Below are 25,439 nucleotides of genomic sequence, written 5' to 3'. Positions count from 1 at the left end.
ATGGGATGGAGCCAAATACAGGGCAATATTGGAAGAAAACCTCTTGGAGTTTGCAAAAGACTTGAGACTGGGGCGGAGGTTCACCTTCCAGCAGGACAATGACCCTTAACATAAAGCCAGGGCAACAATGGAATGGTTTAAAACAAAACATATCCATGTGTTAGAATGGCCCAGTCAAAGTCCAGATCTAAATCCAATCGAGAATCTGTGGCAAGATCTAAAAAACTGCTGTTCACAAACGCTGTCCATCTAATCTGACTGAGCTGGAGCTGTTTTGCAAAGAAAAATGGGCAAGGATTTCAGTCTCTAGATGTGCAAAGCTGGTAGAGACATACCCTAAAAGACTGGCAGCTGTAATTGCAGCAAAAGGTGGTTCTACAAAGTATTGACTCAGGGGGGCTGAATAATTACGCACACCCCACTTTGCATTTATTTGTTTGTAAAAAATGTTTGGAATCATGTATGATTTTCGTTCCACTTCTCACATGTACACCACTTTGTATTGGTCTTTCACATGGAATTCCAATAAAATTGATTCATGTTTGTGGCAGTAATGTGACAAAATGTGGAAAATTTCAAGGGGGCCAAATACTTTTGCAAGCCACTGTACATTCAATTTTGATCGGCCAATCACTGAATAATTTTACTATCTCCATGTGGTATAAGGGCCAACACATTTTGAATACTATGAACAGATTGTGTAAAATAAGCTCTTAACCACTTAAAGAGAACCAGAGATGAAGCACCCTCTTGTATTTTACCTTATAAATCAGTGGGAACATGACAGTAAACACCTAATCTGCCCTTTGTTTCATTGTTCTCTGTGTAATCTGACTGTTATCACGTCTGATAAGAATCCCCGACTGAGAAGTCAGGCTGCTCCGTCTAGCTTTGCTACAGAAAGATTATAGCTAAGTCTGTCTTCTGTGGTGTTATTTCAAGCCCAAGCCTGCCCCCTTGTGGCTTTGCTATAATGACTCAGCAATAATCATTCCCAGCAAAGCCAGATTTAATTGCTCAGTCTGGGATTCTTGTGACTGCTGTTAACAGACACTTTTAGCAGTGAGGAGGAAACAGAGAGCATGGTAAGTGTTTTCTCTAATGTTCTTACTGATATACATGGTAAAATACACAAGGGTGCTTCCTCTCTGGTTCCCTTTAAGGACCAGGGGTGATTTGGCTGATCTGTGCAGCATGGGCTCTACAGCCCACAGAACGCTGATCAGCAATGAGGCTGGGCGATCAGACTTACCCCCTTTTTTCCCCACTAGGGGGACGTCCTGCTGGGGGGGTCTGATCGCCGCCGGCTCTGTTCGTTCGGCGGGGGAGGGCGGTCAAAGCCCCCCTCTGCAGCCATTTTCCGCCTCCGTCCCCTTCTGTCCCCCCCCCCTTCCTCCTATGGGCAGCCGCCTAGAATAGATGCTGGCGAATTAGAATGCGGCGATCCCCGGCCAATCAGAGGCCGGGGATCGCCAATCTGCCTTACGGCGCTGCTGACCTGGCCAAGTTGGCATCTGCAACTGAGGAAACCCCATGACAATGGCTGAGAGCGGAGCTGCAGCGAGGGACAGATAGGCTGCCAGGGGCTGGAGGAAGCCCCAGGTAAGTAGATCTTGTTTTTTTTTAAAGCTCGGACCTTCTCTTTAAGCTAAGAAAACTCTGCTAAGCAGCAAGCTTGGTCTGGCTAAAAACATGTTTTTCATAGAATACTTTTTTGGTCAAATTTTATTTTTAAATCCATTACTATGAAGCCCTAACTCAGAGCTGCAAGGATCGGCAGGTGACAGCAATAGTATGTCACCCGCCGTCCATAAATCATTAGAAAATCATCTGAAACTCCGCCCCCTTCGGTGGCAAGGCGGTTACAGCCATCGTTATCCAAAATTTTGCAGAAGTGGAGGGCTCTAATGTTTTACAGCAGAGTTCCCCAACCATATCCTCGAGGCCCACCAACAGTACGTGCTTTGCAGAAAACCACTTACATTCACAGGTGGGGTAATTAGTATCTCAAAAAAGTTAATTAACTACCTCTGTGAATTTCCACAAAACATGCACTGTTGGTGGGCCTTGAGGACAGGGTTGGGGAACACTGTTTTACAGGACGGTGGGTGGATGGGCGGGTGAGTTACTGTTGTAGACACCTGCCAACCTGTGCAGCTCTAAGATTGAGCTTTGCATTGAAGGATTTAGAAATTATTTCAACTCTCTTATGACCGCCTCATGCCAATTGGCGTGAACACGGACGCTCCCCCATGACCGCAGAACGTCAATCGTCATTAAGTCCTGGGGCGGGGTTTTGCAGGAGATTGCAGGCGCTGATGCGCTCCCATCTCCGCGACGGAGCTCAACTCCGTCATCAGTCTCCCAGTGGCAAGGAGACTGTTAGACGGCGAAACCGTCGCCTATTTACTGATGCCTATGACAGCTGATCGCTGTCATTGGCTGGCGGAGAGAGGGGGGAATAAATAAATAGGACATTTTATTATATAAATAAATAAATAGGGCAGCAGCGATCAGAGCCCACCAACAGAAAGCTCTCTTGGTGGGCAGAAAAGGGGGGGGGGATCACTTGTGTACTGAGTTGTACGGCCCTGCAGCGAGCCCTTAAAGCTGCTGCACTAGGTGCCTGGTCACTAGGGGGGTGTAAGCCTACAGTCCTGAAGTGGTTAAAAAGTACTCTTCAAGAACATAGTAAAATAATATTGAATTTGTTTGTTTTTGTCTTTTATAATTGTAATCTTTTATAATGTTGTAATAATTTTTTATTAGTATTTACACTTTTTAATACTTCAATTTTAAAAGGTCACTATCACCAAAATACTGCAAACTGCAGCATGTCACATTGCTAAGTGGTGCAGCATGGCACAACCCATACAATATAACTGAAATGATGCAGGCCCACCACTATATTCATAGCGAAAAATTACTCTATTTTCAGCTGGAAGGCCTGGCAAGAAGTAGTTTGAAGTTAGCGCAAAGCGGTGCGCTTCCAGCGTTCACAAGCTCAGTATTTGCAAAACTCTCATGTCTTATATTTACTTTTCACTTGTAAAAATACTGTATTTAATTTTCCTGGATTATGTACTGTATATCAGATGATTTCTTTCTAGTGGTGATTAGGCATGTTGGCTTTCTCATCGGAAAATCGAACCACAGCATCAGAAAATTGCATTTCACTGAAGCATTGAAGTATTTAGCCAATTAACTATTCACAAGTATATTGAAATGTAAAGTATTGGTTTTTAATGGAATCTGCAAAATTTGGGGATGTCCGTAAAAATAACGGACATTCACAGAATATTACGGATTCCGTAAAAACTCAATGTATCGGAAAACGCATAACCGACAGTATACCGCAGTTACAGAGATCGGAATAAAAAAAGAATTGAAAATTGGCACCATCCATACCGTATTTTTCTGCTTTCCAGCTGGCACAGTGTACCAATCTGTATGTCATTCCATGGCATGATTATTTTTGTTCACTTGTTTATTAGATAGAAATCACTTGTTTGTTAGATAGAATGATGTATTTATAGGCCAACTATTACATTAATAAACTTGAACAGTGATTAGTAATGCAGTTGGAACGTTACCTTGCTGGACAGGCTGCGACTGTGAGAGGAGGAACTGAGGAGCTGTTTGCAGATGACTCGGAACCAGTACTAGTTGCTGAAGCGAGTGTAGTGATGTCATGTCCTGCAGAGAGTCATATATATGAGACGCTATCAGTGCTATTTTGCTTAAAAATACAATTTGCTTTATCCCAGCAGCAGATGCAAGAAACTACTTTTGTTCAAAAGAGCAAATTATTGTAGAGAACACCTCAATGCTGTTAGAAGTTGTATTACTAGCTTTCAAAGCTTGTGGCTTCTACCATCTGGCAAATGTACTACAGAACAAACATTACTTTTTAAGGCCTATTCTCCTTTTGACGCACAAACAATGTAAAAATGGTCTGTCTTACTAGAAACTTGCAGTTGCTGGAGCACTTAAAATATAATTTCACATTTGGTAGAGATAACTGTTATTAAATGTCCAACAAAATTGCTCCATAATAGTAGTAGACGAACTGGCCCACATGCAATTATCAGTAACTTTTTCTCCTGAGTTTTCTCCTAGGAGGTAATTTTAATATTCTCTTTAAAATAACTTTTAAGCATTTTACAATTGAAAACAATACATAAAAGTTGGTAAAAGGGTACTATCAAAATTATTTGGAGGATTTTGTTGCTTGCTGATGGTTTAAAAAACAATTTAAGAGAAGGGCCCATATGCAATTACATTTTTCTCCGGAGTTTTCTCCTTGGTGATATTTTTACAACTTGTAAATAAAATAAATGCCTTTTACACCACCAGCAAGTAAATACATACTCAAAATAGTTTTGACAGTACTTTTTTTCCCTACTTTTTGGTACTTTTTCCATTGCAAAGTGATACAAAGTTAATGTAAATTGAAGATGAAAAATTATCTCCTAGGAGGAAACTGAGGAGAAAAAGTGAATTGCATATGGGCCACTGAGCCTGATCCAATTCACTTTTTCTCCTAAGTTTTCTCCTTGGAGATAATTTTTCATCTTCTGTTTAAAACATATTTATATTATTCTGCAATTGAAAATGTACCAAAAAGTACGGGGAAAAGTACTGTCAAAAGTATTCTGAGTATTTTCTTGCTTGCTGGTGGCTTAAAATGCATTTTATTGATAAATATGTGAAAATATCACTTAGAAGAAAACTTAGGAGAAAAAGTGAACCTTGGATCAATTGGATCCAAGCAAGCTTTTGCAAATATTTAGTACACAGATTTCCTAGGTGGTAATGGTATCATTACTGGGAGAACCCCAGTACATCAGTACACTACTCCTGCTAGGGTTGGATCTATACCCAAACACCTGTGTGTATACATTTGGTCACTGTAAAAATGATGCAACCGGTTGAGTAGCTGGCCACTTGGTAGTCTACATACTGAAAGGGAACCTAAAGTGAGAATAATACCTAAGTTGCCTTCTTCATTCCCTTATAAACAATTCCAGTTGTCTGACTCCTGCGATGATGCTCTGCATCTAATACTTTAAAGTGAACCAGAGACAAAGCACCCTCATGTATTTTACCATATATATCAGTGGGAACATTAGAGAAAACACCTACCCTGCTCTCTGTTTTATTCTTCACTGCTCAGCCTGCCTGTTATCAGCCCTGATAAGATCCCTGACGGAGCATTCAGTCTGGCTTTGCTCAGGAATCATTATAGCTGAGTCTGTCTTTTCTGATGTCTTTTCAAGCCCAAGCCTGCTCCCTTGTGGCTCTGCTATAATGACTCAGCTATAATGATTCCTGAGCAAAGCCAGACTGAATGCTCAGTCAGGGATTTTATCAGGGCTGTTAACAGGCAGGCTGAGCAGTGAAGAATAAAACAGAGAGCAGGGTAGGTGTTTTCTCTAATGTTCCCACTGATATATATGGTAAAATACATGAGGGTGCTTTGTCTCTGTTTCACTTTAATGCTCGGTACACACCATACAATTTTCTTTTAGATTTTCTGTTAGATTTACCTGCCAGATAGATTTTTTCCAACATGTTAGTACGCCGTCGGTAAGTTGCCGCTGCCGCTAAATTCCCCCTCCAAGTCGTCATAACTCGGAGGGAGGTTTAATTTCCCAGAGCCCCGAATTACTCTTACACGCCCCGCGCTGCATAACATTGCTGCTATGGGGCGCCTGGTTTTGGTACCTGGAGGTGAGCGCCGTGCGCTGAAACCACCTGCTTCGATCCATATACCTCTCACTACAGGTTCCCTTTAACGTTTCAGAACCTCTTAACATGATCTGACATGACCCAGTCAAGAGCTGCTAACATTTGCCACCTAAATGGCAAACAATCACAAAAAAAAAATCAAGTCCAGATACCAGATATGCTGGAACACTATAATGTTCCCCACTTCAGAAGAACCTTTGTGTTGTGCTATGATATTTATAGATTTTCCTTGTGTCTATTGTGTCAATCTAACATGGAGGCTAGACCATGTGCAGACCATGTGTCTCCTTCTAACAATAGCAATATGGATGATGCTGTGTTCGGAGTAGGTGTGGCTACAATAGACTGAAACCGGTTCGTTGTGGGAGAAGTTGGTGAAGTGATAAGCCAACTCACATACAGGAGAGGGGGCTCTTCCTGTTTACACACATTGAGGGGGAAGGACATGCTTCTCTGGAGTCCTGTGCAGGGAGGGAAGCACGTGTGAGCTTGGAAAAGAAAAGTCTCTTCTTTGGGTGGTCCGTGATATGTGCAGGATTTTTAGCGTTTGTAAAAGACAAGTAATTATTTTTTGTTTACTTATTATTGTAAAGATTGTGTAAAGTGTATGTTTTCCCATTTGTGTTTGCATTTGTACAGTTTTGCTATTGCTTGTATTTTGCATTATTTTAAATATTTTGCTTTAGTGAACTCAAGTTTCTTGCAACAAGTGTGAGCTTCCTTAGCAGTTACGGTATATTGAACTAATAATGCAATCTTAGCATTACACTTTGTAACCTTAATAAATCACCCCAGTGTATCCACACAAAACACTGAAAAAACAATACACAAATCAGGGAGATTATCATGCAAGAAAGCAGTAATTAACTGGGGCTGTGTGACATACATGTCTGTTTATAGAACCCGCTGGTCTGACTCTTCACACATTTCCAACTAACTGCTGCTTCCTTGTATGCTAATCTGCCTAGTTTGTGTACTGATTGCTTTCACTCGCAGTGTTGTTTGAGGACACGTTCATTTCAACCGATTCCAATTAAAATGCTGTCACTGCTAATTAGGTCAGAAGATGGAGAATGGGTGGGAGAGGGCGCAGGTTTCTGAATTAAGTTTTCTTAAAGTGACAAAGAGATTAAAAAAAATGAAAGATTTGATACTTACCCGGGGCATCCTCCAGCCCCATAAGCTCCCCTGAGTCCCACACCGTCCTCCCGCGATCTGCCGTTCAGCCATAATCAGCCTCGGTAACAGCTCAGTCGCGTCCAGTCTGGGTCTTCTGCGCATGCAGCATAGCACTAACCACTATGCCACTGTGTTGCCCTTATTTTCAGTATTCTTAAATCCTTTAGCCACAGCTGGATTTTCCATAAGGCACTGTAGACACGTGCCTACAGGCGCCTGATGATGGAAAGGTGGCTCACTTCCCTCCCAGAGCTCCTCCCTCCTTCCCTATGCAGACTCCTGAGTGGAGTGTAAATGAGAGGTTACTCATCTGTGTCTCATCATTCCACTGACAAGATCTCCCTTCAGTCAGGGGCACCTCTAGCTACTTAATAATGAGGTACCTCTAGCCACCCAACACTAGTTGGGGGCACCTCTAGCTTAATACTGAGGTTCGTCTAGCCTCCTAATACTTAGGGGCACCTCTAGCTCCTTAATATTGAGGGTACTTCTGGCTACTAATACTAAGGGGCATTAGTAGCTACCTATGACAAGCAAGGGAAGTAAGAGAGACCTGACAGCTGGGACAGCTAGCACACGTATGGTGCAGTTTGACGGGTGTGTAGGTCCATGGAGGTCGAAGTCTAGGGTGCCAGGACATCTGTGCCTATAGGCTCCTGTGAGGTAAATCCGGGCCTGCCTTTAGCTCATCCTTTTTAATATGTCATCGTTAGTATGAGTAAATAAGGAGTTACAGTATGTGATTACTCACACAATATTAGTATTTGCAACTGTGGTAGAGAAATCTGTATATATGAAAGGGAGCGCTCTATAGTGCATTAAAAGTGTATTTATTTACTGCAATAAAAGAATAAAACTTACTAGATGTAAGAAGGTACAAGCGTATATATAAACCTGGATGCCCGCACTGCTGGCCACGGAGTGTGCAGGATTTCAGCGTGAGGTGGAGGGGAGCCTGTCTTTACATTTATATGCTTGTACCTTCTTACATCTATTAAGTGTTATTATTTTAATGCAGTAAATAAATACACTTTTAATGCCCACTCCAGTCCAGAGGTTTTTTGGGAGCTGCACTTAAGTGTGTTTTGCCATTGGTATTGTGGCTGTCCAAATGCCTGACTACTTGGATCTACACTTGCTTATTGTGGCAGAGAAATGCCCTTTGCACAAAGAATGGTGCTGTCAGGACGAAGTTGCTTCCCCAGGACACAGCCATCACCTGACCTTATCAAACTCCTCCTTCTGCTTCCTCCTGGGAAGCATAGGGAGAAGGTGGGCAGGCTCCAGTCTGTTCTCACAGGGTGCGACTAGTTTGGTGCGCCAACCCGACTCCTCCCTGAGTACCTCATATGGGTGATGACTGAATCAGGGAAGGAATTTAGATGGCTCGAAGCCATGCTGAACTGTCAATGTCAAGCAAGCAGCACCTAACATTGCCACAGCAAAGTTGTACAGCCAGACAGGTACAGGTACAGACTGAAGCAGTTTTTCATATTGTTACTGTGGGAGTTCAGTGGTAGAGAATGGCTAATTGCCAGTTTAGCTGCCTCATAAGCACTGGCATCCACCTTGCAAATGCCCAGAAATTCTATATATACATCTTTCTAGGCAGGACTGGAAATATCAACTTAGCCTTAGTGGAGTTTTCACATTTTTGGTAGTCTTTATGATAAATAATGAATGTAATTATGGTCCATGTCATCAGTGGTTCTCAAACTTTTTCGTTTGAAGGCACCCTTGATGGCTCAGAATTTTTTTTCAGGGCATCCCTCGGCAAAAAAAACTACTGAAATGCTGTTACGACCCTTATTCAGCAGCACCCCCAAATGGAAGGGAATGAACGCCGAGGCACCCTGGCAGGTTCTCAAGGCGCACCAGGGTGCTGCGGCACCCAGTTTGAGAACCCCTGCTCCATACAATAAACAACTTCATCTTGACAAGCTTTGTGACACTTCCATGCATATACACATTAGGTGGCATTGTGGGAAGGTCCTCATATATACCTCAGCAGATAATCAGCAGAGATTTTCATTACATGTATTTTACTGTACATTTATCTTACTGGCAGGTCTGGATTTACATCACAGGAGCCTATATGCACAGATGTTCTGGCACCTTAGACTTTACCCTGCATGGACCTACAAACCCTGCAAACTGCACCGCAAGTGTGCTGGCTGGCCCAGCTGTCACTTCTATCTTACTTCCTTTGCCTGTCATAGGTAGCTACAGGTGCCCCTGCGTATTAGGTAGCCAGAAGAACTCTCAATATTAAGTTGCCCCCGACTGAAGGGAGATCTCATCAGTGGAATGCAGAGAGCAGCTTACTGGGTATTACTTTGTTCACCTCATATAAAAGAAAGAAGTCACTTGTGCTAATAACGAAAAGTCTGTTGTTTTTAATATTACATGACCTGGATGAATAATCACAGACATAATAAATATACTGTAATGATAACAGCATATAAACTATTCTGTACAAGACCATACCGCCTAACTTTCTGAGATAAGGAGAAGGGACACCTTAAGACACGCCCCTGCCACACCCATAGTTATGTGTACCACAAAACATCCATAAGCAAAAAATGTAGTTTTATAATTCATACTACACTGGTACTTTCTATCATCGTTAGGTAACATTTGGAAATAAAAATGCAATGTAATGCAACCAATTTAAAGGATGGAAGCAAAATTTATAGTCAATTCAACACATTTTTAAGTAGAAAAATACAAATATTCACATAGATCTTTATATCAGTCCTGAAAGAGGGACAAATTAGGAAGAAAGAGGGACAGAGGGATTTGGTTGCCAAAGAGGGACTGTCCCTCCAAAAGAGGGACAGTTGGGAGCTGTGCAAGATTGTTTACCCCGGTCATTTGTCCTCCACCAATGATAGATCCTTGAGACAGATGACATGGTCGGTGAGGTATTCCAGACTGCAGTGTGTCGCCAAAATCTTCTGTTTTAATCTGCAACACAAACAGGTATGCTCAACCCAGTGAAAAAGTATGATTCATTAACTATAAACATTTAAAAAAATTAATGTTAAACAACTGTCCTGTGTCCTGATCACCCCTCCCAGCTGCACTCGCTGGGCTTCAATTATCAAATTCAAAATAAACATTTGCGCCAAAACAGCAGAACGACAACAACAACATCAGAAATCCCATCATCAGCATCAGGGGAAAAATGCCCGGGCAGTTTTCTTCTGTGCAGCTAAAAATTCTTGGGTAAGAAAAACAAAGTTCTGATGCTGTGAAACTGTTAAATAAACACCAGGCCTTTTCAGTGCTGCTGAGTCGATTTTTAGTCTGGAGGTTGACTGACTGTATTAGCTGCATACTTGCTTCAGGCGTGTGATTTAGACACTACTGCAGAAAAACAGATTAGCAGAATTGCCAGGCAACTGGTATTGTTTAAAAGGAAATAATTATGGCAGCCTCCTTACCCCTTTAACTTCAGCTATGCTTTTCAGAGTGGTTTCTTTCATTTTAAAAAAGTGTTTTAGTGGTCTGGAGCCCTGACCTTGTATTTTATCACCAAAATTACAAGTGCACTGGTGGTTCCCTCTGGTCCAGGGGCCCTGGTGTGGTTTCATCCTCTGCATCCCCTATTGCTATTGGTAGGGAGGCTGCTTACAGTGAAAACACTGTGGGCTAATTCTCCTAGCACAGAGCAGAGGTGGAGCAGTTTCTACCATATAAACCATATGATGAATAGTGCTGAGTGTGTAAAATTAGTATGTAAAGTGTGTAAAATGTCCAGTTCTGCACTCAACAAGAATAAGAAATGGGCACAGGAAAAAAGAGCGACAAACAGCTGATCAATGAAACAGATATCAGATAAATGTTACAGGTCCCAAATTAATTGATCAGTGGTTTGCACATCCAATTAGCCTTTGTACATTTCTGTTTCCTGTTTCAATACAACCTTAACTAAGAGGGATATGGATGTTTCTGTTTAAACAATACCAGTTGCCTGGCAGTCCTGCTGATCTCTTTGGCTGCAGTAGTGGCTGAATCACACACCTGAAACAAGCATGCAGCTAATCCAGTCTGATTTCAGTCAGAGCACCTGTTCTGCATGCTTGTTCAGGGGCTGTGGTTAAAAGTATTGGAGACACATGATCAGCAGAAGAGTCAGGCAACTGGTATTATTTTAAATGGAAAAATCCATATCCTTCTCAGTTTAGGTTCCCTTTCTGAGACATATTGCATATTCATTTTAATAATGAACATTGCAGGCCTGATTTACTAAAGGCATCTCCAGAGATCTGTGAGTGTGTATGTATATATACACTACTCAGGGGCGTAGCAATAGGGGGTGCAGAGGTAGCGACCGCATCGGGGCCCTTGGCCCAAAGGGGCCCCAAAGGGCCCTCCATCAACTACAGTATTAGCTTCCTATTGGTCCTGTGCTTATAATAATCACGTCTATGGATACTTTGGATAGTAGTAATCATTAACAAACTGTTCCCCATCCCCTTCTTGCACCTCTGACACTGTAGTTGCCATTGGCAGGTTTTGGTGCGCCATATCAACTGTTATGTATAAAGTGCTTGGGGGGCCCCATTGTAAATCTCGCATCGGGGCCCAGAGCTCCTTAGCTACGCCACTGACACTACTGGTGAGCTGGGTGCAGAGTGAGCCGAGTGACAGCTCACCCTACTGTCACTCAAATCCTGGCGGCGTAAAATACTATTCTGTTGTTGCAATTCGGAGGGTCTAGCGATCCTTGAATTACCCTTCCAAGCCCCGCACAATATAACAATGCTGCGATGGTGCTGCTGTGGGGCACCAAGTGCTGGTACCCCATGACAGTAATCCATGCGCCGAAACGTCCTGCTTCACTCTGAGTATCTCCAATGTAATCCAGTGAACATGGACCAGATTAGTATGGGTTGCTATTTGTTGATTAGGATTCCACCCCCACCTTGGTGCATCATAGTGAGGGGTGCAAAGAGGTGTGTGAATTAGTGATTAAGTGATTGATGTCATTTATAAAGGTGTAACTATTGTGGCATTGTCCAAAACATTCTACATTAGCAACAATGACACCAATAAAGCGGTATAAAACCCCGACATAATATTCAATAAAAACATGTTTTTGTGTTTTCTTTTGTGCATAAGTATTATTATTCATTTAGAAAATATACATTCCCAAAGTACACTTTTTTTGCTCTGAAAACTGACTTTGCATTTTATTCATAACTGCTTTATTCATCTTCTAACTTAAGGGGCCCATACATTTGCCGACCATCCAATTAGATTATTATAATCAAATTGGATGAAATTTGGTGCTGCCAAGTGCATGCCCGACAGACAAAGCGACCAATTTGGGGACAGAAATTGGCCGCACGGTTGATCGCGCATGCTGGAAATTTTCAGGCTGAGGTTGGTTGGTCGGGTGCGCATCGGTACGGCGGATGAATTGCGAACGAGCAACGAGATGACGAAACCGCTGCCGCCGCAATGTATACATGTATTCAGTATGTGTGCATTTATACATTACCTGTCCGGTGTCAGCCTCCACGCGGTTTCCGTCCATCTCACCCGGTTCCGCATACACGCCGGTCAGACGCTATGCGCCGCTAGCGTGTATGCGGCTTACCCGGCGAGAGGGACGGTCACCGTGTGGAGGCTGGACAGGTAATGTATAAATGCACACACACTGCATACATTTTTGCATTTTGGGAGCAGTGGCGGGGCGGACACGGCGGCTCAGCAGATTCCCTGATGATTTCATGCTGAAATCGGACGGGAATCGGCCTGTAGTGTATGGGCAGATTCGATTAGAGACAAATTTATCTCTAATCAGATTCAATTAGAGATAAATTTGTCTCTTGGTCGAATCTGCTTATAATCTTCTAATGTATGGGCACCTTTAGGCCTCTTTCACAGTGGGACGTTGCATTTGATGCGACGTTAAAGTCGCACAACCTGCCCCTAACGCAGCGCATGTAGGTTATGAAATTGTACGTTATTTTGCCCTGCGTCATGTGTCTCTTGGTGCGCCATTTTCATTGCATACTGATGGAACGAAAACGGCGCACGCGTTGCATTTAAAAAAAGAAACATTACTGAGCATGTGCAACACACATAACACAGCAAATGTATTGCTAAACGCACAGCATGCAGCACTCTCTAAATATTGCTACACGCTACACACAACGCAACGTGTGCACTGTGAATGTTGCACAGACTTATTAGTATTGCTGTGCGTTAGTCTGCGTTAAAACATTTTCTAATGGCTCATACACACGAGCCACCGCTGTGGCAAGAGCCATAAAAAAAAAAAAAAAAAAGCAGCGACAGCTCGTCGCCAGGTCCCTCCGTGCAACAGCCGTACACACGGCGCACAGAGGGACACAGATTCGGCGGAAGCTGTCGCTGAAGGTTCCCCCCCCCGCCGGAAGTTCCATACATTGTGTGTGGAGTTGCTGTCGCTAGTCCGCATACACACGGCGGACTAGCGACAGTTGCGTCGAAGTTGCGTCGACAGCTGTTGCCGGCGATTGGCCAAGTCAATCACCTGGCGACAGCTCTGACAAGCGACGGTTCATGGCGCGCGCCTCATACACACGGGCGACCTGTCGCCGCAACACGCGCGTGCCACGTGGTTGCGGCGACAGTTGTAGCCCGTGTATATGAGGCTTAAAGCCTGTGTTTAATCCTTCGAATGATGTTCTAGTAAAAAAAAAAAATGCTGGTTGTATATAATATGCTGTGAATCAGGGGCGTCGCTAGCCCTGTTTTAGGGGGGCACGTGCCCCCAATCTTTCCTGGGGTGCCACGGATCTCCCGGCCGCCGCTGCCCCCTCTGTCAGCGGCTCCCTCCAGCCGCCGCGTCTCAGACCTCAGGATCAGGCGGCGAGCCGGCGACCAATCGTGCGGGCGCTAGGACCCAGCGCCCGCACTGATATGCGGAAGTGACATCACTTCCGCATATCGAGCGGGTGCGTCCAGCGCCCGCTCGTACATCTGGTCTGGTCGCCGCTGATCCTGAGGTCTGCTGAGAGGTAGGGGGGGGGGAGCGGCGGCGGCTAGAGAGGGGGCCTCCCTGTCACTCACTCACTAAAGGGGCTCCCTGGCACTCACTCACTCCCTAAAGGGGCTCCCTGGCACTCACTCACTCCCTAAAGGGGCTCCCTGGCACTCACTCACTCCCTAAAGGGGCTCCCTGTCACTCATTCACTCCCTAAAGGGGCTACCTGTCACTCACTCACTCCCTAAAGGGGCTACCTGTCACTCACTCACTCCCTAAAGGGGCTACCTGTCACTCACTCACTCCCTAAAGGGGCTACCTGTCACTCACTCACTCCCTAAAGGGGCTCCCTGTCACTCACTCACTCCCTAAAGGGGCTCCCTGTCACTCACTCACTCCCTAAAGGGGCTCCCTGTCACTCACTCACTCCCTAAAGGGGCTCCCTGGCACGCACTCACTCCCTAAAGGGGCTCCCTGTCACTCACTCACTCCCTAAAGGGGCTCCCTGTCACTCACTCACTCCCTAAAGGGGCTCCCTGTCACTCACTCACTCCCTAAAGGGGCTCCCTGTCACTTACTCACTCCCTAAAGGGGCTCCCTGGCACGCACTCACTCCCTAAAGGGGCTCCCTGGCACTCACTCACTCCCTAAAGGGGCTCCCTGGCACTCACTCACTCCCTAAAGGGGCTCCCTGTCACTCACTCACTCCCTAAAGGGGCTCCCTGTCACTCACTCACTCCCTAAAGGGGCTCCCTGTCACTCACTCACTCCCTAAAGGGGCTCCCTGGCACGCACTCACTCACTAAAGGGGCTCCCTGGCACTCACTCACTCCCTAAAGGGCCTCCCTGTCACTCACTCACTCCCTAAAGGGCCTCCCTGTCACTCACTCACTCCCTAAAGGGGCTCCCTGTCACTCACTCACTGCTTAAAGGGGCTCCCTGTCACTCACTCACTGCCTAAAGGGGCTCCCTGTCACTCATTCACTCCCTAAAGGGGCTACCTGTCACTCACTCACTCCCTAAAGGGGCTACCTGTCACTCACTCACTCCCTAAAGGGGCTACCTGTCACTCACTCACTCCCTAAAGGGGCTCCCTGTCACTCACTCACTCCCTAAAGGGGCTCCCTGTCACTCACTCACTCCCTAAAGGGGCTCCCTGTCACTCACTCACTCCCTAAAGGGGCTCCCTGGCACGCACTCACTCCCTAAAGGGGCTCCCTGTCACTCACTCACTCCCTAAAGGGGCTCCCTGTCACTCACTCACTCCCTAAAGGGGCTCCCTGTCACTCACTCACTCCCTAAAGGGGCTCCCTGTCACTCACTCACTCCCTAAAGGGGCTCCCTGGCACGCACTCACTCCCTAAAGGGGCTCCCTGGCACTCACTCACTCCCTAAAGGGGCTCCCTGGCACTCACTCACTCCCTAAAGGGGCTCCCTGTCACTCACTCAGTCCCTAAAGGGGCTCCCTGTCACTCACTCACTCCCTAAAGGGGCTCCCTGTCACTCACTCACTCCCTAAAGGGGCTCCCTGTCACTCACTCACTCCCTAAAGGAGCTCCCCTGGCACTCACTCACTCCCTAAAGGGGCTCCCCTGGCACTCACTCACTCCCTAAAGGGGCTCCCCTGGCACTCACTCACTCCCTAAAGGGGCTCCCCTGGCACTCACTCACTCCCTAAAGGGGCTCCCCTGGCACTCACTCACTCCCTAAAGGGGCTCCCCTGGCACTCACTCACTCCCTAAAGGGGCTCCCCTGGCACGCACCCACTCCCTAAAGGGGCTCCCTGGCACGCACCCACTCCCTAAAGGGGCTCCCTGGCACGCACCCACTCCCTAAAGGGGCTCCCTGTCACTCACTCACTCCCTAAAGGGGCTCCCTGTCACTCACTCACTCCCTAAAGGGGCTCCCTGGCACTCACTCACTCCCTAAAGGGGCTCCCCTGGCACTCACTCACTCCCTAAAGGGGCTCCCCTGGCACTCACTCACTCCCTAAAGGGGCTCCCCTGGCACTCACTCACTCCCTAAAGGGGCTCCCCTGGCACGCACCCACTCCCTAAAGGGGCTCCCTGGCACGCACCCACTCCCTAAAGGGGCTCCCTGGCACGCACTCACTAAAGGGGCTCCCTGGCACGCACTCACTCACTAAAGGGGCTCCCTGGCACGCACTCACTCACTAAAGGGGCTCCCTGGCACGCACTCACTCACTAAAGGGGCTCCCTGGCACTCACTCACTCCCTAAAGGGCCTCCCTGTCACTCACTCACTCCCTAAAGGGCCTCCCTGTCACTCACTCACTCCCTAAAGGGGCTCCCTGTCACTCACTCACTGCCTAAAGGGGCTCCCTGTCACTCACTCACTGCCTAAAGGGGCTCCCTGTCACTCACTCACTGCCTAAAGGGGCTCCCTGTCACTCACTCACTGCCTAAAGGGGCTTCCTGTCACTCACTCACTGCCTAAAGGGGCTTCCTGTCACTCACTCACTGCCTAAAGGGGCTCCCTGGCACTCACTCACTGCCTAAAGGGGCTTCCTGGCACTCACTCACTGCCTAAAGGGGCTTCCTGGCACTCACTCACTGCCTAAAGGGGCTTCCTGGCACTCACTCACTGCCTAAAGGGGCTCCCTGGCACTCACTCACTACCTAAAGGTGCTCCCTGTCACTCACTATCGGGGTCCCTGTCACTCACTACCTAACTGGAGGCGCCTGTCACTCACTAGCTAACCTGGGGGTCCCTGTCACTCACTACCTAACTTGGGGGGGGCTACCATATTAAGGGGGCATTCTGCCTATTTATGTGAAATGCTGTCTATTTATGTGCCTCATGACTGCTGAATGTGTCTTGTTGGGAGCCTTATGATTTGTTGGGGGCCTCATGATTGCTGAATTTGTCTTGTTGGGGGCCTCATGATTTGTTGGGGGCCTCATGATTGCTGAATTTGTCTTGTTGGGGGCCTCATGATTTGTTGGAGGCCTCATGATTGCTGAATTTGTCTTGTTGGGGGCCTCCTGATTTGTTGGGGGCCTCATGATTGCTGAATATGTCTTGTTGGGGGTCACATGATTGCTAACTGCGAGACTATGGGAAAAGCTGAATCCTTATCATATGAGACAATAGCATTAAACCTACTTTTTTAGCGTTTTAAAACAGAAAATAAAACTGGGAGGTTCTAAAAAATTGAATACATTTTTCAGGAGTAGGATGGATGAAATTGTTTATCTTCACAGTTTATTTTCAACTTGGATTTTCCATAATGTTCATGTATGAGTTAAAACGTTTGTACAGTATTTAGTTTAAATTGCTGTTGCCACTTTGCGATAGATACCGGTAAGTGACTTTTGGGTTGCAGTTTGGGCACTCGGCCTCCAAAAGGTTCGCCACCACTGTCCTAATCTGATGTCCCACCATTGCTAGGTTCATGTAAATTTGTCTCCACCCGTTACCACACCTATATTCTGGTCCATGGCCCACCCATTTTTTGGTGCGGCGCGATAAGCACGCCACACAACGTGATCGTCATATTTTTGGCACGCTAGCTGCAGTGTGCTGAATTCTGCTGCCTACAGTATGTACAGTATACGCTGTTCTCTAGTGCTTGCACTGTGTGCTGATTTACCTCCAGTGTGTACAGTGTAAGGTGTTACTCTGTGCCTTTATTGATTGTAAACCAGCTGTATTGTATGCTGATCCCTGCTACTTTCAGTATGTACAGTATTAGCTGTAAAGCCTGGTACACACATACAATTTTGATTAGCCAATTTTAGCTCTGTTCATAAAATTCATTGTCTGTTGGCCCACTTACTGCACGGGGGTGGGAAATTGGGGGTCAGTGATTGACCAATCAAAATTGTATGTGCGTATACATCTTTGATCTATGCCTATACTGATTGTAAATGATCGAAATAAAGGACAGGGGGCTCCGTCCAATATTTCGATGGGCAGGCCCGCCGCATGTACCTCCCCACCTGGTGCCCACAGGTGCCACTGATCTCCAGGGACCCTAGAAACGCCCCTGCTGTGAATAATCTATTAGAGCAAAGAAGAAATTCTGGGTTATATTCCGCTTTAAAGGGAGTCTGAAGTGAAAATAAACGTATGAGATAATGACTTGTATGTGTAGTACAGCTAAGAAATAATAGAACATTAGTAGCACAGATAGGAGTCTCATATTGTTTCCAGTACAGGAAGAGTTAAGAAACTTCAGTTGTTCTCTATGCAAAAGAGCTTCTCTGAGCTCTCTGACTCAACTTGGGTCACTGCAGGAAGCCCTGGGTAAGTCCCCATTTCATTTTTTAGCCACTGCTCAGGGTCCCTTTAAACATCAAAGAAACAGTCAGAGACAGATTTGGATAAGATTTTTACTACAGGGAAGCTGAAAGGGTCATTAGCTCTGCTTGTGTTATAGTTTAATACAGAATGTGGCTTGTAATTGCAAATATGACAGAATTGCGCAATGTTATACAAAAGAGTATACAGTATATTTAAAAATTAACATATGAGACTATTTTCTTTGATACTGATGTTCTATTAATTATCTCTACTACACATACCAATCATTACATCATACGATTTTTTCCACTTCAGTGTCACTTTAATGTCGCTAGCTAGATAGAGTAATGCAGTGGGTCATCATTAGCAATTGTGAGTATTGTTTTTGTTGGCAAAAGAACAAGAAACTAAAAGAGGAAGTGTCTATTCCTTGGAAGTGCACATTGATTTCATGCACCTGGCGATCCATTAACCTTCCGCTCAGGTTATCTGTAGGATAGATGCTGGGACTCCTATGGAAAGGGCTGGAACACTATCACCGATTTATTTGTTTAGCACAAGCAAAATGTCATTACTGGTCTTGTTTTAGAACCTCTAGTTACACCTAGACCTGCCCTGTAGGATGGGGGATCACAGTAAAACAACCCCAAAAAATTATCTAAGGTCATCTGTATCTTTTACATATATGGCAAAAGAGATGATATGGACATAATCATTTCTCATCCTGATATATTGGTACCTTTTGCATAAAAAAATCTAAATATTTAATTTTCACATGCCCTTGATATTCCATCTTAGAGGAAAGCTAAACTTTTGTTGACAAATTTATATAACATACAAGTCTCACAACCCGTTTCATAACGGGCACTAGGCAACTGGCCACAGCCGCATGACGCATGCATACCCGGGACCCCTGTGTGTGCCCTCTGTAACCGCTGCCCAAAGCCCACCCACAGCCATATGCCGCGCATGCATGCCAGGCAGCTGGCAACGACACAGGGACACTGTAGGATGCAAAGACTGGGTTTATTAAACTAATTTTGCATATACAGTTTTGCAGTTTAAAATAAACTTGAGATGAATAAAAAGGAAAAATTCATACATACCAGGAGTTTACCTCCACCCCCTTCAGCCTGACCGCTCCCTCGCCGCCGTCCTCCTCTGCCTCCTGGATCCTCTGCTATGGCTCCCGGTAGCTTTGGGAGTCGGGACTTACTGAGCATGCCCGGCCATGCGCATGCCCTGTCGCGTTCCCGTTGCCGGAAGCATTCTGTGCCAACAGGCCAAAGTTACCGGGAGGATTTCGGAGGATCCAGGAAGCCAAGGAGAATGGCAAGGAAGCAAGCAGACCGAAGGGGCCTGGAGGAAGCCCCAAGTATGTATGATTTTTTTTTTTTTTTATTCATCTCAGGTACACTTTAAGTTTATTTAAATTTGATCTCAGTATGCAGCCAACAATGTTTTTCTAGACATGGCAAGGTTTTAAAAATTTGCTTACATGCTACCATGGAAACAGTACACTGGTGAATTCCACACCGCACATTACTTTTGCATAAAGTGCCGCAGCTTATCTGCAGACACATTCATTTACCACTTTCTATTCAGGTGCTTGGTCAGCTCGGATACCTCAGACAGCTGTTGTTTGACGCTGCCATCTTCACAACAGCCAAACTTGAAGAGAATCTGTACTCTAAAATTTTTACAGCAAAAAGCATACCATTCTATTCATTATGTTCTCCTGGGCCCCTCTGTGCTGTTTCTGCCACTCTCTGCTGCAATCCTGGCTTGTAATTAACAGTTTTAGGCAGTGTTTACAAACAAACTAACCAGCTTGTGATAGGCTCACATAAGCAAAGTGTGTGAGTCATACAGAGCCTGCAGGGGGCCTGCAGAGGGTGTGTATCGCTTCTATCCAATCACAAGCAGCCCTGCACATTCCACACATTCAAGCCTTAGCCCGACAGAGCCGACAGAAGGAAACAGATTAGATCATATAACAGAGATAACACAGCCACTGTGCAATTAGGAAAGGCTGCAGTAAGCCAGAGCACATTAGAACAGGCAAAGGAACTTATAGGATAGAAGAATTAAGGCTGAACATTTTGTTACAGAGTCTCTTTAACATAAATTTGCCTTGCCGTGGTTTCAGAACGACTGTATGCATACTGGATTGGTGTGGCTCTGTAAAATGTATAGTCTATACCAGTGATGGCTAACCTTGGCACTCCAGCTGTGGTGGAACTACAAGTCCCATGAGGCATTGCAATACTCTGACAGCTCTAAGCATAACTTGGGGAGGATGAGGCATGATGGGATTTGTAGTTTTGTCACAGCTGGAGTGCCAAGGTTAGCCATCACTGGTCTATACGCTCACTATACACCAGCAGCCCTGGATGTGTGTCTGGCCTTTAGAGGCATAAAGAGAGGATTTGCATATTCAGCAATCATGCATTATGGGAGATCTTTCTTGCTCACTTGAATTATTACAAATACCTTCTGTTCTAAAGTGGACCTCCGGAGTATGAAAGCATATTCTCAGGTGCCTAACTCTTCTCTTCTACAACATATACTTTTAATAAGGTGACAGAAAACGGTTTCTAGAGGCTATGAAACAGTTAAAAGAAACGTTTTTATCTGTTTACTAATAAGGTAGGTCATGAAGCTGACTCCCCACCCATGTACCCAAGGAACTGTGACGGGACCCAGCTTGCAGAACTGATTTCCCTCCAGGGACCACTCCTCACCCACAACATTTCCTGGTAGTCGAGGCTTCAGGAAATAAATGGGGCCAAGAAAAGCAGCACTGATGTTATGTCCTGATAGGTGATGCGCTATTAACTGAGCTGTTTATTATTCTAACAATGCCTGTCGACTAAAATTGGTTTATTAAAATGCTAAATGCTGGTCAAATAGTAAATCATTAGTATATTTAAATCGTGGTAAAGATTGAACTTAGAGATACTCGTACTTAGATAAATACAATACAAACATATCTATAAGCAAACAAATTGTCTGTCATTGACATTATTAATTATGTGCACAAGTGTTCTATTACAACAACCCCAGAAAACCTTCCACGTAGGCTGTGCATTGTATATGCAGATAGGTTTTTTTTTCTTTTCTCTGCCCCTGCCCCCTGCAGAACTGTCCCACCTCTCTCACATTGGTCCCATCTGTCCTGCTGTGTGACATACTAGGTGAGCAGTATGAGGGATGAGCTGACAATGGAGGGGACTCAGGGCCGGGCCGAGGCATAGGCTGGAGAGGCTCCAGCCTCAGGGCGCAGTGTAGGAGGGGGCGCAGAATTCATTCAGCTGTCATTCCTAATTGTGTTTGAAGCAGAAAGAAATAAGAAAAGGGGATACATGGCAGTGACTGCAAGCCAGATAACTAGATATTGAGGTATTGGGGAGGTTGTGGGCCCTGTGGCGCCTCTTAGTCTAATAGCAATCAGTGTGTGACGGCTGGGGTGGCAGGGATGGAGGGGCGCACTTTGGTGTCTCAGCCTTGGGTGCTGGAGGACCTTGTCCCGGCTCTGGGGACTATTATGAGTACTATGCGGTGTGATATCAGGGCTGGTTCACAAAGCTTTTCTGTTGAGTTATATACCTTATTAACTTAAAATGTATCTCTCCTTAAATGACTTAACTCATGATTTATCTCTCCTTACCTAACTTAACTCATTATGAGCTCTCCTTAGAGCGGAACAGAAGAACATAATAAAAAAAAGTGTTTTACTTACCTGGGGCTTCTGCCAGCCCCGTGCAGCCTTCTTATTCCACACCGCTCCTTCACGATCCTCCGTTCTCCCGCCACCAGCTAGTTTCGTTACCGTTGACTTATAAGTCAACGGCAACTGCTCCTGCGCACCCGAGCCACATATAGCTTTTTCCAGAGTTTCAGCCCACAATAGCATCCTGCGTTAGCAAAACTAAACTAGCTGGTGGCAGGTGAACGGAGGATTGTGGAGGACCAGCACGGGACAGGACGGCTGCAAGGGGCTGGCAGAAGCCCCAGGTAAGTGAAACACTTTGTTTTAATACGTTCTTCAGTTCCGCTTTAAAGAGAACCCAAGGTGGGTTTTAAAAATCTTAATTGCACAAAGAGGCAGGGTCTGCACATAATGCCCAGCCTCTGTTGCTATATCGTTCTCCCGCAGGCCCCCCTGCACTCTGCTGGCCCCCACAAATCAAATCGCCGTGCTAGCGACATGCAGCGTGTCGATAGCCGGCTGTTTACATGGCCACTGTCACTCTCACCACTCCCCCGCCTCTTCCATATCGACACTCCTCGCCTGTGTCCCTTCCCTCCCCACTGATTGGAGGGAAGGGACGCAGGTGGAGAGCGGCGACATAGAGGAGGCGGGGGAGCGGCAGAGAGTGACAGTGGCCATGTAAACAGCCAGCTATCGAAACGCTGCATGTCGCTAGCATGGCGATTTGATTTATGGGGGTCAGCAGAGTGCAGGGGGGCCTGGGGGAGAATGATATAGCAACAGAGGGTGGGCATTATGTGCAGACCCCGCCTCTTTGTGCAATTAGGATTTTTAAAACCGACCTCGGGTTCTCTTTAACTGCCTTAACTCATGGTTTATCACTCCTTATCTGTTTATCGCATGAATTATCTCTTCTTATGCTGGGTACACAATATGAGATTTTATGGTCGATTTACTGTCAGATCGATTATTTCCAACATGTCCGATTTGCTTTCTGATCAATTTACGAGAAATTTCCGATCGATTTCCGTTAACCTGAATAGGTAATCGATCGGAAAATGCTCGGTAATCGATCGGAAATCAGATCGAGCATGTTGGAAATAATCGATCTGACAGTAAATCGACCATAAAATCTCATAGTGTGTACCCAGTATTAGCTAAATAATGATAAATAACCACCTCTGGCTCCAGGTCATACCTGACCGGTGCGATGCAATGTGCCAGAAGTGATAATAAATTAATGTAAAAAGCACCTACTCTCATCCGGAAAATTTTCTTCAGATGCCTGCCCTCCTTATGGGAGGTTTAACTGTGTACTTGTCAGGCAGTTCAGCCCCCTGCCTGTCAGCCACAATCACTTGTGGGCTACAATTTAATGCGGCCTCATGGCATGACGTGTCACATTTATTGCTTGACACACAGTGGTGTTACCCAGCAGCAAATAACCGCGACATGTCACATGTGAGGAGGGCCACCACCACACTCAGATGTACCTCCAAAGGAGGAACACCTTTCAAACAGCCTTGCCAAGCACTACCAAGTGCACAGCTGGTGCAGGGGAACAGCTGACAGGCAGTGAATTCACAGACTTCAGCCTCGCATGGAAAAGGCTTAAAGAGGAACTTCAGCCTAAACAAACATACTGTCATCAAGTTACATTAGTTATGTTAATTAGAATAGATAGGTAATATAATCTCTTACCCACCCTGTTTTAAAAGAACAGGCAAATGTTTGTGATTCATGGGGGCTGCCATCTTTGTCATGGGGGCAGCCATCTTTTTGGTTGAAAGGAGGTGACAAGGAGCAGGAGACACAGTTCCAACTGTCCTGTGTCCTGATAACCCCTCCCAGCTGCACACGCTAGGCTTCAAATGTCAAATTCAAAATGTAAAAAAAAAAAAAATGCACCAAAACAGCAGAACGAGAACAACAAAATTAGAAATCCCATCATGCTTTGCACAGCATCAGGGGGAAAAAGCCCGGGCAGTTTTCTTCTGTGCAGCTAAAAATGAGGCTTGTATAAGAGAAACAAAGTTCTGATGCTGTGAAACTGTTATAGAAACACAAAGCCTTTTCAGTGCTGCTGAGTCGTTTTTTACTCCGGAGGTTCACTTTAAAGTAACCCTGAAGTTTGAAAAAAAATGTGAATTAAGCCCATCGTGATCTAGATTACCTATTGCTGATATTGTACCTGGTACATGTTGTCTTCAGGGTCCCTCCCATTCCCCGTCCTTTTAGTATTCAACTCATCAGTCAAATACACTGAAGGAGGTGCCTGTGGCCATGCAAAAGGACATACGGACTGGGCAGTGGGCATGCACTGGTTTCAAACCGTGTAAATCCAGTAAGAGGAAATGCTTGTGCACAAAAGAAATAAGATGTGCAGAGTGCTTTCTTTCACTGGGCATGTGCAGTTTAGAAGTTGTGCATGCTCAGTTTGGAATTGCTTGTTTACCACTTGGTGGAGCTATCCAGGAAGCTGTGGGGGAACGGAAGGGGGCCACGTGATCTTGCACCCGGCTATTTTTTAAAATTTTACACTTTTAGCACATTTAAGGTGTGTTTTAAATCTCATTCATGCAAAGTACCAAGAAAAGAGAATTGGCTCTCGGGTGCATGAAGAGGATGAAAATTATTTAATCACATATATATCAAAACAGACAATATACAAAATATAATAGTACAAAAAACACCCATAAATATAAAAATAAACCCCATAAAAAACTCCTCACAAACCCTCCAGAAAAAATAGGGGCTGCAGTCCCCCAAAAAGGATGAAATTGAGCACTCTGCACACACTTAATGGTGATATCATTGTTGTGGGCAAATCAAGAGGCCACAGGCGTTCAGGCCCAGCACATAATGGACAGCAAACAGCAATGGGTGCCAACAAAAGCTCCTAAGTGATGTTCTTGAAATGTGTAGCAGGCACAGGGAAGCAAGTTAAAATGCGGCATCCGAAGCAAAGCAAAAGCAAACTCATGAGCTGACAGCATAGATAGCATCAGGCAGGCTAATAGCATGCAGTATTGATAACTTGTAATGCAGATGGATGGCAGGTGATGAGCCTGGATAAGCAAGCAGTCCCTCAATCGCAGGGTGTGAGGTGGTAAATCAGAACACAAAGATCTTATCCCAGGATAAACACATGTAACAAATGTTCTGCAAAGTCCCCCAATCGCAGGGTCTGTATGGTCAAACAGCCATATCTATGCACAGATGCTGCTCACAAATAGTTACCAAACTTCATTGAAGAAATCCGGGGCCCATATGCATGTCCGCAGGGTTCCCTTGATGTGGCCATGCAGCTGATCCAAAGGCCGAATTAGGAAATGTCCATGGAACCAGAAGGAACCAGAAAGGTGCAGGTGCCAGAGAACGGAGGGATGGAGGAGGAAATCCGCGCTGTCAGGAGGAGCCTGACATGTTTCGCCGCCACTAGCGGCCTTTTCAAAGGCAGACAGCGTGGAGATGAACTTGGGCGCCATGACGGCGTCCCTAAATGCTGAATGCGCCCGCGCGGCCCGCCCCCCCGGGGGCACGCCCC

The 25,439-nt window shown here is 45.6% G+C and overlaps 1 protein-coding gene across 2 annotated transcripts in view; it reads right to left on the bottom strand.

Annotated features, from left to right (window-relative positions):
* POU2F3 (POU class 2 homeobox 3) overlaps window positions 1–25,439 on the bottom strand; it is a 155,752-nt gene that overhangs the window by 36,444 nt on the left and 93,869 nt on the right. For both annotated transcript variants that reach the window (XM_068242873.1, XM_068242874.1), the window contains exons 4-5: window positions 9,796–9,897; window positions 3,594–3,696 (exon numbers count right to left, since the gene is read on the bottom strand). In XM_068242873.1, the coding sequence (XP_068098974.1) occupies window positions 3,594–3,696; window positions 9,796–9,897 (205 nt within the window). The remainder of the gene's footprint in view (window positions 1–3,593; window positions 3,697–9,795; window positions 9,898–25,439) is intronic.

Source organism: Hyperolius riggenbachi, chromosome 6, assembly GCF_040937935.1.
Source record: "Hyperolius riggenbachi isolate aHypRig1 chromosome 6, aHypRig1.pri, whole genome shotgun sequence".
NCBI classification, from domain to species: domain Eukaryota; kingdom Metazoa; phylum Chordata; class Amphibia; order Anura; family Hyperoliidae; genus Hyperolius; species Hyperolius riggenbachi.
Note: the sequence above shows the minus strand (reverse complement) of the source record. Positions and strands in the feature narration are given on the sequence as shown.